We start from the raw sequence: 15,672 nt of genomic DNA, 5'->3' as shown, positions 1-15,672 counted from the left end.
AGAGGATGAGAGTATGCAACACAGTCTGCATCCTGGAAGAGGGGGTCTTTTTTCACCATTTAGTCAAAGTGAATTTTATTTATGTAGCACATTTAACAACACTTAATATAAATAAACATAAAGGTAAATACAAACGAAATAACTACAGGATACAGACAATAAAAATAGGATAAAAAACTAAAACATAGAAACATCACAACCTAACTGCTCTGATGGAACTTAAACTGAATTTGAGTTAAAAACCGATGTAAAAAAGTGAGTTTTCAGGAGGAATATATGGACTCAGCATTATGAATTTCAAGGGGCAGCTTATTAGAGAGACTTGGAGCTGCCACAGCAAAAGCCCGATCCCCTCTGCGCCCTAATTTGGCCTTCGGCTGAACAAAGAGCATCATGCTAGAAGATCTCAGGGCTCTTTTTGGGTTATAAAAGTTAAGAAGAACAGTTCAAAAAATTGGGTGCCTTAAAATTAATCCGAAAATGAACAGGCAGCCAGTGTAAATCTCCTAAACTTGGAGTGATGTGGTCATGCCTTCTGGTACCTGTTAGCAGCCGTGCAGCAGCTTTCTGGACAACCTGCAGATAATGGAGAGATGAATTCTCATGTCCAAAGTATAAGCAGTTCTAGTAGTCTAATGAAGGCATGGTAAATGGTAAATGGACTGAACTTATATAGCGCTTTTCCAGTCATACAGACCGTTCAAAGCGCTTTTACACTAGAGCCACATTCACCCAATTGCACTCACACATTCATACACTGATACGCAGATCGGTAGGCAACTTGAGGTTAAGTGCCTTGCCCAGGGGCACATCGACATATGGCAGGAGGAAGCTGGAATCGAACCCACAACCTCCTGATTGACAACTACTCTTCCTACTGAGCCACAGTCGCCTGGAGGACTGTAAGGATTGTAAGATTATAAGATTTGGCCTTGGATTTTGTTACTACTGTCAAAGGAAGATACTTTCAAATAAAATACGCAACATGTTTGGAGAGCAGTTCACCGTTTATTTTTGTTCCCACTAACTCAAGTCATTGGGTCGAAGACCAACCTCACATAGATTTTATACATCATTATTTGCAATTGCTTAACTATACAGGCTAAGGGTTTTTGTTCACATTGACATTATAGTAAACTTTATTAAATAGAGCTAAATAAAGTTGGGTATTTACATAAAAACAGCAGATTTTAAAGGAAATAAAGCATTTACTGTATAAAATGAGTTGATTATGCGACAGTTCATGTTGTTTGTTTGTGTATGTTCATGTATCACTTTGTTTGTCAGGTTTTCTCTAAAGAGAGAAAAGCTGGTCGTGTGTTGTATCCTGTTGCTTGGCGGGCTGCGGCTGAGGCTTGGGCGTGGAGGACGGCACCTTGCAAATTGAAAGGTTGCTGTGGTCTGCCGCCTTCACCCGATCGTCCAGAAACTTGTCGAACTCTAAGGAGATATGGATTTTATGAACACATCTTCTAGTACAACAGATTCAATGTTGTATTCACTTCATAAGAACAACAAAGGAGAGGAAAAAAAGCATACCTTCACTGGAGACTCCTTCACAAACCGAGGACTGTCCCTCCTGCTTTTTTAAACACAAACAGTAAATAAGGCGCTCTACTTGCATTACCCGCTGACTTTACATAAGTAGTAAACGCTTTGGCCTACCAGATCAGATGACAACCATTTGTCAACATCGTTCTGTAGAGTGTTTTTCTCGAGCACCATCTGACAGGAAACGCAACAAAAAAAAACGCCCCAGAATGACTCAGGTCTAGTTTTTAATTAAAAAAATGACCATGTTCCTGTGAACTCGATGAGTGTGGCTGTGGTGTACACACCCCTGCTGTGACCTGCAGCCTTGAGTCCAGAGCTTCAGCAAGGCCTTCCACAGTTTCAGGATCTTCATACCTGACGCTAAATGCAAACATATACATACACTTCATCATGAAAATGGCAGAAAGTGATGAGCCATGTTTTAGCTTAAGTGAAGCTTCAATAAATTTGTAGAATGGAGAAGTATGGAAAAAAATGAACATATGCAGGTGTTTGTATGAAAACGTACAAGAAGATCCATTTGTGTAGATACTTCAAAACATGCATCCAACTAATTAGATGCATGGTGTCTATATTGCTGTATGCTTCGTTAAGATTAGCCCTCTAAAAACATTATAGTGGATTCAATTAGCTATTTATAGACATTTTCAGTGATTTACATCATATCAACATATGAAAAGCTTTGGAGAGAAAATGATGTAGCGCTGCTCACCTTTTCCTCTGTTCAGCCAAAGAGCTTCCTCTGGTCTGGGCAAACATGTCAAACTCCTCCTCTTCTTCTGCAAAAGAGAATTTTGGATGATAAAAACAGGTCATATCCAGCTCCGGCTCAAACAGCACATGGGAAAACTTTCCCCAAACAGTTTTCCATGCTTAGCATGAATCACTGTGACATTTGTTTGGATGCAGCAACTCTTTTCAAAACATGCTCATGTGGTTCAGCCACAACATCCCTCCCCCCCTGAAAAAAATTTTTAAAAAACAAGAAATGATCCAGATCATGTTTTGAAACCGATGTCATACAAAGTTTACTCACTGTGATTGGCTGATGGCTGGTGATTCGCCTGGGTGCTGACAGCCGGCTGGCTGGTTGCTGTGATCGTGGCGGGCTGTTTGTTGGTTGATGGTTCAGGGCTGACGTCGATGAGCTCTGGGCTCCTTGCAGAGATCTGGAAGGCAGTTGTGTCAAAGTGAATCACAGAATGAGCATATAAACAATGAGGAAACATCTTAGAAACTGGTTTCAGTTCCGCTTTTATCATTTCAAACACATCAGAAAAATTTGATTTATTGTCACCTGTTGTGTGTTCGTACTTTGAGCCTTGTTCAGCCGTTCAAACCTAACAAAAAAAATCGCAGTAGACAGTCAATTGCTGTAATTTTATACCTGATGTCCAACAGTTCAACCTGACCTGCTGCTGCCCACCTCTCATAGCGAATGAAGGCGTTGTTGAGGTCATCGTTTACCACCAGCAGCTCCTCCATGAATCCTTCATCCACCAGCTGTGGGATCAGTTCAACCACACGACTCTGCATCTTCTTACACACAGAAAACAGCTGCTGCTTGAGCAGAGCAGCAGAGATAGAGATTAATTACTGCTACAAATTAAACATTTATGAATTAAAAAATATGGTCCAAGAGTTCTTTAATAAGTGCATGATTTAGTTTACCTCCGTCGTTTACGGGTTTTATTTTGAAATAAAGAACAAATTTCCAAAGTGTTTCAAAATGGTTTCAAGACAATAAAAGACTAAACTAACACCCATTTTTCCATGTAGTATGTAACAGCTTTACACCAGCCATTGTTTTTTTAATACTCATGGTAGTTTTTAGGGCAACCCCCATTCAAAGTTGACGAAAAAAAACCTGCAAACTACAGATTAGCCTCAGATGACTCTCGCTGGAATTATGATATGCTTTCTCCTCAGTAGCAACGAGCTGCTCCACACGATCACACAGTGCAGATTCACAAAACACAAAAGCAGATATGCAGGATGTGCAAAGACTGTTTAGAAACTACAGCTTTTGCCTCCATCATGGCATGTCCGACAGGTTTATACAGTCAAAACATTTCCAGTCAGGGATCTGTAAAGGGTTCACCTGATGTTACAGATGAAGAACAGTAATATAGGAAGACAATGACCAGCATTTACAATATTTATTTAGCCCATCCTAGCAGTCAGCAGTCAATGTCTATACATCCAGCCATCTGTATGAGAGAGTAGTCACACTTAAACAGGATTTAACTACTTTAAAACACAAGCAAATGATTACAGAGCAATTTATGCCAGAGATAAGTGCAATTAATGCAGATAGAATCACTAAAACAGTAGTCTGTGTTTTCTTAGTCAGTAGATCCTGATGTTAACTCTGGGGTTTCCAAAATGGTTGTCAACATTTCCAAATGGAGCATATTCCATGGCATACAGAGAATTCAAAGCTCAAAATGATAAAACAGAGCAACTTTGCTGTATGCTGTCCAGCCTTCCTGTTATCAGATGAAAGTCTGGCTCTCTCTCTTAGCCTGAAATGCAAATATGTTTCAACATGCCTTGAAACATTGACTGTTCTTTTAAATAGCGTCTTACATTTTTGTGTTTCCTTTAACTAACACCTCACTGATACTGTAAAAGCTATCTTTGAGTCTTCCCTCAGCAAGAGTGGCCACACTGTAGAGTGTTGTTGTCAGCGGGTTGTGGTATTTTTAATCACACTTTAACAATTAAAAGGCCAGGTTAAGGCCTTGCAGCATTTTTAGATGGTTTCTTAAGTATTTTCAAAGTGCAATGACGAACTCCCTAAAAAAACAACATAACTTCAAGAGCTTCTTCTCTGAATGCCTTGGCAATCAAAATAGTGAAACTGAGGTGAGAAATCCAGTTACTGCAGTGCAAAAAATAAAGAAAAATGAAAGATTAGTGGATTATAATAGTTTGATAAGCGCTTTGAAAATGGCTTCAAAAGTGAGGAGCAAAAATGATGTTTGTAGATGTTTCCATAAGCCATTTTAATAAAAAGCTTTAATAAAGTTCTTCATTAGTCGATAAATGTACACGCAGGATTTTTTTAAAATTGATATGATAATGTAAACTGTAATTGTAAAGAGATGGCCTCCATATTTAGTAGAAGGTTAGAGACAGTGTGAGTGAAAGACAAATGAGAAACACTCAAACCCACCTGTAGCAACTCTGCATCATCTGCTGTGCTCTGTCCAGGTATTAGTTCGTTTAACATTTGAGACATTACTGAGAGGTTTCCTTTAACCAGAGCCAGCTCGCTTCGCAGCTTCTGCTCCTGGAATTTGACAAAGTTAAAAAAACAAAACAAAACAAACCCAAAAAAAAAAAAAAAAACAAGAATTGAAACAAAATTTCACAAAATGTTGCTTTAGTTTGGTCAATACCTTTAGATAAACTCAATATCTGAGCCAATATCGAAATCTGCCATTTTCAAAATAAAAGCCTGCTTTCACTGGACTGAATCATTAAACTATTGCAAAAGTATTCATATTGTTTTGTTTTCTATTGTACATCTCAAGTGTGGGTTGTTGGGTTAGTTTTCACTACGAATACATGTTGCCACATGGGGGCACTGCAGCAAAAAACATACAGCGGCTCTGTGTAAAGTTTAACCACACCACTGCTAAATTTCCACGTTTTGAGAGTCGATAAAATTTATATCTATGATAAATAATTTTTAAACTTAATACACCTTTTAATGTCACGTATATTTTCAGTCCATTGTTGGGGGGGGGGGGTATCCTGGTGAAATAAAGGTTGAATAGGTAAACGATTAAAAAACCTGTTGCATAAATGTAAACATCCGTAAACTAAAACCTTGTTTTGTAGACATATGCTTGTACTCGCCGGGATGCTAAACTAAAAACACATCAATTTTCTTCATCTTTTTGCCAAAAACATGAACGTTGGGAGTCAAAATGGGCAGCTCATCTCCTGACTGATACTTTTGTACAATGAGATCATTTTTGATCCTTTCTAACCTGACTGCAAACTGTGGATATAGCTAAACAAGCAATTGTCTTTAAAAACAACAAGGACGGCTGACCTTTATTAGTGGTTCATCAGATTCCCTATTTTCGATGGCAGGGGTGAACTCAAAAAGACTGAATGCAAAATTTTAATCAAAATGTGCTTCAATAAATGATTGCTTAGAAGGTGTGCACACCTACGCAACCAGGTTATTTCACCAGTTTAACTTTTTTATATTTTCACCCCAACATATTTGTTTTATCAGTTGAATTGTACAGGTTAGTTGGCACAATAAAAAGGTGGAAAAATGTCCCTTTTACATCTTAAAACCTGGAGTTTAAACAGGGTTTTGTCCACCTCTGAGAGCCACGGCGGAATAATCTTTCATTTAGACTAGAAAATCTCTTCTACTGAAGTAAAACTGAGGGGAAAAAAATAAATAGTATTATAGGTATTCAGAACCCACTCACTTCCACTATAAAACCAACTACTAACTCTGCAGCTACTTGTTTAAAATGTATTTTAAGGCCGTTTCAGGAGGTTCTACCTGTTCTGGAGTGAGGGGGACCGGCCCATTACTGACTTGGACTGGAGATGAGGTATTTTGACTGGGAGCGGGGGCAGGAACTTGCTCTTGTGACAGACTTATGGGAGCAGCAACAGAGGTCACCTGGGGTGTCTCGTTCTCTGGGATACTCTGCAGGATATAGCGAAGAGGTCAAATATAGGCAGACAGTCAAAAATGCAGTTGCATGTGTGATAACTTTCCAGTGGACAGCCAGTCTCACCCTATTTGGAGTATGGATGGGGGACAGTGCATCCAGGTCTGTCATTGGAAACTCCAAACCTCGCCGCTTTAGGTCATCATACACATACACCACCCCCACCAGGGAGGGAGAGCTGCGAAATGCGTCAGCCCATGACTAGAGATGAAAGGGAGAATATGGGATTAGTTATGAACAGATGACTGACTCCTAAAGCTCCATGCTGTTAGAGCTTCCAGAAGACAAAGGAAAAAGCAATAAGTGAGCCAAATTTGAGCAAGAACAGAAAGGACTTGTCTGCAGTGTTTTCAAGCCTGATTTGTTTTTAATGTCATCATTCTTTCCAATCAATGCTTTCAAAGACCATTAGAGATAACCCATCTTTAGTCATAATCAAGTGAAAGTTTAATAAACAGAGGGTCTTAAATTGCTTCAGTTTTATAATAAAACCTTTCATAACCTTACATGCATTAAAAAGATGTCAGTGGGATCTTAGTTTGGAGAATAAGGAAGGAATAATGACCTGGGGTTCTAACTACTTAGGATAATGACTGATAAAAGACAGTTTATGCAAAAACTAATTCCTTTCATGACTTTTGGATTCTTGGAAAAAAAAGTGCAGATACAATTTTTACTGCTCAACCCCCCTTAAAAAGGAAAAAGAAAACCAGTTTTTAAAGCTGAAATTTTATATAAGTAATCAAACCCAGAAAGTTTTATAACCCATAGATTTGTAATGAGTCTAAAAGTCCCGGTTTGTCACGTTTCAACGGACTGATCCAACAAAGAAAGTAAAGAGTCTTGATAACAGAGATAATCTTAAGACAAACTCATAGCACGCACAGTTTCTGTCACAAACGTACCTGTATGAGGCTGAGAACACGGTCATGGAGGACCGTGGGAGGGTTATATTTGGGCAAAATGGAACGGACCAGAACCCCTTCAACAAACTCCTGGGAGGCCACCAAAACATGGAAGCGATGGCCGCAGTTCTTCACACAGGTCTCAAGAACCTGCGAGAACAAAACATAAAAGCTAAAATTATAACGTAATGTGACTCAGTATAGTTTCTTTTCTGTCATTACTATCCATTTGTTCACTAAAGCATTTAAATTTTTATTTAACCACTTGCGCATGTGGTGAAGCAAACATCTTCTCCCACATTCCTCAGTCCGTGACATAAAGCATAAAGTGTACGATTATTACTCACAGTGAGAGCCAACATGATCTCTCTGAAGTTCTTGTTTCCTACAATTCTTTTCTTAATGGCTTTGATGGCATCTCTGGGCCTGAGGGGGGAAATATTTACATCAGCTGATGTTTGTTTATTCATTTATCTTGAAATTGAAAAAAGAAAAAACAAAGAGAATACATTCAACACATTTTTTTAAACTTTTTTAGGCACACATTTAATCCCAGCAACCAGATTTAGAAAAGCATTCCTAACATCAGAAAAACAGAGGTTTTTAAGGCAGTTTACCTTCTACATTTCAGGTCATTTGGTCACATGCAGCTTAATGCCTTTACAGAAAACAACAACATACCCAAATAATGCAAACCTCTTTATTAGACTTTTATTGATGTTCCAGATTTCTAATTGCAAAGAAACACCAATCAACTGGCCAGAGGTGGGAATCCAGTCAGAGTTCTCCCCAGTTCATTAAATGCATCAAAACTAAGAACTCCCACCAGTTTTTGGTCTCTAAATGCATCAGTCAAGATCATGGATCTTTGATGCAATTTCTTTGAGTCTTGTAAAAATCAGATTAACAATGAAGCGCATAGTGTTTCTAAAAAGATTAGCTAATTTGTCAAAGATCAAACTATTTTTATTATCAGAAAAAGATAACCCGAAAAGATGTAAAATACAGTATTTAACTTATTATTTTATTTTTTAAGGGAATAAGGTGAGCTAAACCATCCTGGCCCTATGTGTAATTTCCCTCTAGATCTAATAACTGGTTGGGTCACTCTTTGAAGACAATTACTGTCACTAAATGTTTACAAAACCTGCAATTATTTGTTTAATATTGCGGTGCAGGAATTTTGGCCCGCTCTTCTTAGCAGAAGTCTTTTCAATTCAGCCACATTTTAGGCCACACCACAGCATCTCAATCGGATTAACGTCCAGATTTTAAAAATTCCAGCGCTTTAGATCTTTATCCTGCTGCATAACCTGAGTACACTTGATCATAGGGTCAAACGGATGGTCAGACATTCTCCTTCAAGATTTTCAGCGATTTACATAGCAGAATTAATTGTTTCATCAATTAAAGCAAGTTGTTCAGATCTCAGATCAGCTTGACTGCTGTTAAGATGTTATTTTATGAGTTGCAGTGTTAGATTTATTACATATAACGGGACCCACACCTTCCAAAAAGTCAAATTTTTGTCTCCTCAGTCCATAGAATACATTTACAAACGTTCTGGAGTTAATCAATATGTAATATATAATATAACATAATATAATCAATATGTGTTCTAGTCTTTAGAAAACAAACCAACACAACAACATCATCTGGACAGCAACATCTACCCCTCATCTGTCTCATTGATGATATCACATATCTCCAGGTTCAGTCCCCAGTCCTCCGACTGCAGAGAGCCGCTGGTTGCTTTTTCTGCCAACAGAAAGGGGAAAAAGGTCAAATAAAATATTAACTGTAAAACTGAGGTGGGCATACAAAAATATGAATACACCCAGGTTTCCAGTACCAAGGTAAAATGTAAAATGTTCCCTCATATCGATACTTGGATCCAGAATCCTGAGTTTTCTCAGGCTCTATGAGCTCCTTCTTTCCCCAAACGCCGCAGCATGCTGTCAGTCAGCTGGCTGAAAGAAGGCTGCTACACTTTTAACTTCCTTAAAATAAGGACTTATGCTGCCATCTATATACATTCGCGGCCGTAAAAAACACAGGCAGCCATGATATGGAAACTAAAAATAGCGCTAACCATCACTCTTATGGTAAAACTGCAAGCTGTGAGTAGCATGTTTGTTTGACAGTCAACTGCAAGATGCAACTAATATCAGTTTGTTAGAGCTGTGGTACTCTATTAAAGAGATTAAGATATCCCAAATAAATTGTATTCTGCACAATAAGTACCTGAAAAGAACTACTAAGTTTATCTGGTGTTAATTTATAGGTTTGCTTACGTCTTTTTATCAAAATCAAAATAACAACAAATAAATGTCAGAGATAATGGTAATAATCAAAGTGATGTATTATTTTAGGAGCAGCAGGGATAGTGGTTACTAAATAAAAACAATTAGATCACCTTATACATTTTTAACATAGCAATGTAAATACTATGAGAGCATTGTTTCATTCAGTGAAATCCCATAGCACCCCTAAAGACTAAATATAATATCAACCAAAAGACTCTTTTAAACGAAATGTGTTTTAAAAGAAATGTGTTAGACACCTTCTCCACACACTGGCACAATTTCCTGAGGTACTAAGTAAAACTGTGTCACAGTCCACTGGGATTACTGTTTCAAATTGGTTTTTTACAGCTTGTTGTGTGCATTTTTATTGTTTGTTAGTTTCACCCAGAGTCTGATTTTAGCAAATGACTGCTCTTGGTTTCCTTCTACCTTCTCGTGTCTGCAAGGCATGTTCTTCTAAACGGCTGTATACGCAGAAATGACCCTGTCTGTTAAATAAACCCTGCAGCAGCCACATTTCATTGCAGCATGCAGAAAAGCAGAGCACACCAGCATGAACCCAGATTTGAGGTTTATTACAGTCTCCTGTAGTTTGACAGAAGTAAATAAATAGGCACAACCTCATATGACCCAAAAAAGAAGAATTGTTGTTTAAAGGCTGGTCTTTATTTAAATGTATGTATTTGTTTACTTTGCCTTTAGTAATGGTGCATTCAATGACAAATAGAAAACTGTGATTTGTACCATCATGCAGGGAAAGCATGAAAGAAAGACAATATCTAATAAGATTGTCCAGTTGGATGATGAAACTTGGATGATGAATCATTAGAAAATTAGCTAGTCGGACTTAAGGTGGATTTGTTTTAGAGTTCAAATAAAATATAGGGCACCTTTTGGGTCAGTGGTAGAGCAGGTGCACCATGTATGGATTCTACATTAGTCAACATAGCCGTCCTGGGTTCAAATTCCAACCCTGGGTCATTTACTGCATCTCTAGCCAAGAACTGCAGACTTTCATGACTAATCGAAGCCTGCCTATGTTTACCTTTTAATAAAACACTAAAGCACAGGTTAGTAATCTCTAATCTATGAAGGGCCATTTTTGCCATTGCTCCAAATACATACATTTTTTTTTTAGAGCCACAAAATCTTCCTGACCGTTGATAAAAACAAGACCAGGCATCAAGTTTTACAAACATTCATCCATGTTTTCTATAAATGTTTAATCCTGTAATAGGTCCTTCTAGGGACGGGTGTTGCGAACTAGCCATGGCTATAAACACTGTGATGCAGGCATCAGATTGTTTTTCAGGTAATGATCTATAATTATTGTGCCTGTCCCTATCAAATAAGCATTAAATGAAATGATTAATCCTTGCAAGGTCATGGATAAATTTGTTATCTGTTCTACCATTAGTGTCACCATGTTGTTGGTATTTTATCTAGAAACATCATGAAAGCCGCTAATGATCTGTTTAATGTATTAGTTTATATTGCCTTTGTATTTAAGATCATTGTTCATTCTTGTTTAAAGTTATGATTGTAAAGAGGCTGAGGGCCACGTGTGGCTCTGGAGCCGCAGGCTGCAGAACATCGCAAAAGAGGAATGTTTGTTGCTTTTTGTATTTTAGTGCTAAGCCTCAGTAACATTATAACAAGGCCAGCTGACCTGAGATGTGAGATTATAAAGAACCTGGAGATCTACACTTTCAGAGACTCATGTGGTCTTCTTTGAACTTCCTTCAATGAAAAGCAGTTTCTGTTATACCTTAATTCCTAGTATAGTACAGTGGATTCAGTATTTAATGAAATCCACTTCTGAATTGGCAGGTTCTGTTCTTGTTCAGAAAGAAGTTTCTCTGTTTTATTAGGAAGTTATGTTTCCACCTAAAACAGAAGATTCCCAGTGAAAAAAGACATGAAATCTTGTTTATTTTCTCTATACGTTGTCAGAAAAGAACAAATTAAATGGAGAAAATGAAGGAAGCTTAGACAATACAATTGCTTTAGAGAGAAATATTGGATTTATCAGTAAGTGGTTCCTTCTGGAGAAAGTTTCACAGGAGCTCACAAGATTTTCAGCAAACAGGGTCAACTTAGCTCAGTTATTATCTTACCTACAGATGATAGTTGTAGTCCCCATTTACAATAAATGCAGATTAGTTAGTTCTGCAGGCTGAAGAGAACAGCTAGTCCAAGACAGGCCACTATCAAAGTGGAGTACACAGTAGCTGATGATTACATTTCCCTCCATTTACCGTGTGAATTGTGTCACCAACAATCTTCGTGTCTGAAAAATGGGCTGAAAATTGGACATATGAAGTGTTTCTGGTCAGAGAAACGTTCTGACCTAGAAGTGAATCGGGTTAAAAAGCTAGATCTAGAGCTTTAAGTGAAAGCTATTTTACAGACTTCAACGCTGCCTACTTTCTATGAGGTTTCTATTCTGACTGGAAACAGTTTACATGTTCCATTTTAAGTACAGGTCCTTCTCAAAATATTAGCATATTGTGATAAAGTTCATTATTTTCCATAATGTAATGATGTAAATTTAACATTCATATATTTTAGATTCATTGCACACTAACTGAAATATTTCAGGTCTTTTATTGTCTTAATACGGATGATTGTGGCATACAGCTCATGAAAACCCACAATTCCTATCTCACAAAATTAGCATATTTCATCCGACCAATAAAAGAAAAGTGTTTTTAATACAAAAAACGTCAACCTTCAAATAATCATGTACAGTTATGCACTCAATACTTGGTCGGAAATCCTTTGGCAGAAATGACTGCTTCAATGCGGCGTGGCATGGAGGCAATCAGCCTGTGGCACTGCTGAGGTCTTATGGAGGCCCAGGATGCTTCGATAGCGGCCTTTAGCTCATCCAGAGTGTTGGGTCTTGAGTCTCTCAACGTTCTCTTCACAATATCCCACAGATTCTCTATGGGGTTCAGGTCAGGAGAGTTGGCAGGCCAATTGAGCACAGTGATACCATGGTCAGTAAACCATTTACCAGTGGTTTTGACACTGTGAGCAGGTGCCAGGTCGTGCTGAAAAATGAAATCTTCATCTCCATAAAGCTTTTCAGCAGATGGGAGCATGAACTGCTCCAAAATCTCCTGATAGCTAGCTGCATTGACCCTGCCCTTGATAAAACACAGTGGACCAACACCAGCAGATGACACGACACCCCAGACCATCACTGACTGTGGGTACTTGACACTGGACTTCTGGCATTTTGGCATTTCCTTCTCCCCAGTCTTCCTCCAGACTCTGGCACCTTGATTTCCGAATAACATGCAGAATTTGCTTTCATCTGAAAAAAGTACTTTGGACCACTGAGCAACAGTCCAGTGCTGCTTCTCTGTAGCCCAGGTCAGGCGCTTCTGCCGCTGTTTCTGGTTCAAAAGTGGCTTGACCTGGGGAATGCGGCACCTGTAGCCCATTTCCTGCACACGCCTGTGCACGGTGGCTCTGGATGTTTCTACTCCAGACTCAGTCCACTGCTTCCGCAGGTCCCCCAAGGTCTGGAATCGGACCTCCTCCACAATCTTCCTCAGGGTCCGGTCACATCTTCTCGTTGTGCAGCGTTTTCTGCCACACTTTTTCCTTCCCACAGACTTCCCACTGAGGTGCCTTGATACAGCACTCTGGGAACAGCCTATTTGTTCAGAAATTTCTTTCTGTGTCTTACCCTCTTGCTTGAGGGTGTCAATAGTGGCCTTCTGGACAGCAGTCAGGTCGGCAGTCTTACCCATGATTGGGGTTTTGAGTGATGAACCAGGCTGGGAGTTTTAAAGGCCTCAGGAATCTTTTGCAGGTGTTTAGAGTTAACTCGTTGATTCAGATGATTAGGTTCATAGCTCGTTTAGAGACCCTTTTAATGATATGCTAATTTTGTGAGATAGGAATTTTGGGTTTTCATGAGCTGTATGCGAAAATCATCCGTATTAAGACAATAAAAGACCTGAAATATTTCAGTTAGTGTGCAATGAATCTAAAATATATGAATGTTAAATTTTCATCATGACATTATGGAAAATAATTAACTTTATCACAATATGCTAATATTTTGAGAAGGACCTGTATGTGTTTGACAGATGAAGATCTTTGGTGGCGCACCATCTCCTACCTTTATGTCCCATCTAAAACTGTTCTGCTTCTTTGTAAATAATGCAAACAGTTTAAATATGAATAAAATACTGTTTACATAAACTGCTATAAGGTTTAGTGACTGCCAACCAGTTGGCTGAACAAGGACTAAGACATTTTTTATTTAAAGGTAGAATATTCTGTCACTGATTTTAACAATGAAAACATCGTATTCCGCGGCAATGAATGTAACATTAGGGCTCAATAAAAGAGCTATTACACATCAATTAACTCTTATTTACTATAACCACTAAAAAAAATAGTACGAGTCGTCAGTGAAAATTGAGGGACATAAATTACCCCAGAGTTTCAGTTTTTAAAGCATTGTAACTTCCCTAATTTTCAACCTACATCCCCAATCTTATCATTTGAACATTCTTGTTATGCATGAGACACTTGAGCATTTCGCCAACATACCAATTTAAAAGCACTTCTAGAAATAAGGCTTTCAGACCACAGGCTCAACCTTTTAACATCTTTTCTCTCTAGTATTTAGAAATCAAGGCCACCTTTCTTCCACTCCGCCCTTCTCTGGCTTCTCATAGATCTTTAAATCCCATTTCTTTGCACCAACCACACATCAGCAAATCCTCAACCTTGCCTTGCTCAATCCCCATGTAGGCTTACTCCTTCAGATCGCCCCCTCTCTCCCTTGATCTGGCCTCCTCTGGCTGCCTTCACTTCATGTGACTGTCAGCTGCTTGAGTTCTCATTTACCTCAGAACTAGCTCACGACTATGTGCAGGAAAGTTGGAGGATTAAAAAAGGAGGAAGGAAGGGTTCACATGGGTGTGTAGCCACTACTAGTGACTTATCTGATATTGCATCTCTTTCCAGGCATCAGCTGCTGAATGAAGGTATGTGAGAGCGGCTCCCAGGGCTTAAGATAAAATATCTGGTTTAAATCTGTACAGAGAGAAAACATGATGTTGAAAAAGACCCGCTACTTTAGCTGTGAAAGATGTGAAGCTGCGGCTTCATGGAAATGCTTCAGCGACTGCGGAAGTGAGCGACAAAGGGGAATGCTGATTCGCTACGCTAGCTGTCAGTCAAAGCACACTGGCCAATTGTATGCCAGATTTAAAAAAACAGCCCCACCTCTGTCTGAGTCACAGCCTCCTGAACTTATTTTTTGTTTTGCACAAATTCGGGGTATTTCAGTGTAAGTCTAGAACACAAATACCGTGTTTTTGGCAACCAGGGGAGGTGTGTCTTAAAAACAGAAATGTCGAAAAATATCGGTGAGTGTGGAAATGACACAAACGACTACAAAAAAACACAGCTGTTAATATTTACAAAAACCCTCGCAAAGGCTCACCGATTCTCTGTCCGACGGGCGTTGAAAAGGGGTTTCCGAGGAAAAACTCCATTGTCTCCCCTAGAGAAAACATCCTGGGAAACTACAGCGGGTTGTTCGCCGTTAAAACAACTGTAAATAGGTTCCGATGACTTGTTCGACTGCCGAGCTTGACTGCTGCGTTTCCTTTTGCTTTCAGATGCAGCCGCTGGCTGTGGAAGCGCATCAGCTCTGTGGGAGGTCACGTGAAAACTCACGCTCACGCGGAAGCAACCACACCGTCATCAACACATCTCTGATCACATTATATACTGCTCAAAAAAATAAAGGGAACACTCAAATAATACATCCTAGATCTGAATGAATGAAATATTCTCATTGAATACTTTGTTGCTTTTTTGTTCTGACAACAAAATCACACAAAAATCATCAATGAAAATCAAATGTATTAACCAACGGAGGCCTGGATTTGGAGTCACACACAAAATTAAAGTGGAAAAACACACTACAGGCTGATCCAACTTTGATATAATGTCCTTAAAACAAGTCAAAATGAGGCTCAGTATTGTGTGTGGCCTCCATGTGTCTGTATGACCTCCCTACAACACCTGGACATGCTCCTGATGAGACGGTGGATGGTCTCCTGAGGGATCTCCTCCCAGACCTGCACTAAAGAATCCGCCAACTCCTGGACAGTCTGTGGTGCAACGTGACGTTGGTGGATGGAGCGAGACATGATG

General features: G+C 39.1%; 1 protein-coding gene and 1 long non-coding RNA gene across 3 annotated transcripts; one reads left to right on the top strand and one right to left on the bottom strand.

Annotated features, from left to right (window-relative positions):
- Nucleotides 1-988: 988 nt before the first annotated feature.
- LOC124868801 (target of Myb protein 1-like) lies at nucleotides 989-15,166 on the bottom strand. Of its 2 annotated transcripts, none has more exons than XM_047366404.1 (15): nucleotides 14,954-15,166; nucleotides 8,845-8,929; nucleotides 7,519-7,597; nucleotides 7,172-7,321; nucleotides 6,333-6,467; nucleotides 6,092-6,241; nucleotides 4,733-4,849; nucleotides 2,981-3,114; nucleotides 2,852-2,894; nucleotides 2,591-2,723; nucleotides 2,267-2,333; nucleotides 1,839-1,914; nucleotides 1,666-1,725; nucleotides 1,540-1,582; nucleotides 989-1,440 (listed from the first exon to the last, which is right to left on the bottom strand). In XM_047366404.1, exons 1-15 carry the CDS (start codon nucleotides 15,024-15,026, stop codon nucleotides 1,295-1,297), a joined length of 1,491 nt encoding a protein of 496 aa, XP_047222360.1. In that variant the 5' UTR covers nucleotides 15,027-15,166; the 3' UTR covers nucleotides 989-1,294. The 2 variants fall into 2 exon arrangements, with proteins under 2 accessions (XP_047222360.1, XP_047222361.1); XM_047366405.1 differs by having other exon boundaries at nucleotides 1,540-1,579.
- Nucleotides 13,598-15,278, top strand: LOC124868803. Its single transcript, XR_007038387.1, has 2 exons — nucleotides 13,598-14,492; nucleotides 15,132-15,278. It is a non-coding gene; the product is annotated as an uncharacterized LOC124868803 (long non-coding RNA).
- The last annotated feature ends 394 nt before the right edge of the window (nucleotides 15,279-15,672 follow it).

The sequence above is a fragment of the Girardinichthys multiradiatus genome, chromosome 5 (genome assembly GCF_021462225.1).
Source record: "Girardinichthys multiradiatus isolate DD_20200921_A chromosome 5, DD_fGirMul_XY1, whole genome shotgun sequence".
NCBI lineage: Eukaryota > Metazoa > Chordata > Actinopteri > Cyprinodontiformes > Goodeidae > Girardinichthys > Girardinichthys multiradiatus.
This window is presented reverse-complemented; position numbering and strand designations above follow the sequence as displayed.

What these genes read in the sequence shown, in the direction of transcription:
- LOC124868801 (XM_047366404.1), bottom strand. Translation starts at nt 15,026, where the DNA reads ATGTTTTCTCTAGGGGAGACAATGGAGTTTTTCCTCGGAAACCCCTTT. An exon ending in GCCTTCATTCGCTATGAGAG is followed by an intron (nt 2,895 to 2,980) that starts GTGGGCAGCAGC and finishes TTTTTTTGTTAG; the next exon opens with GTTTGAACGGCTGAACAAGG. An exon ending in TGAAGGAGTCTCCAGTGAAG is followed by an intron (nt 1,441 to 1,539) that starts GTATGCTTTTTT and finishes ATATCTCCTTAG; the next exon opens with AGTTCGACAAGTTTCTGGAC.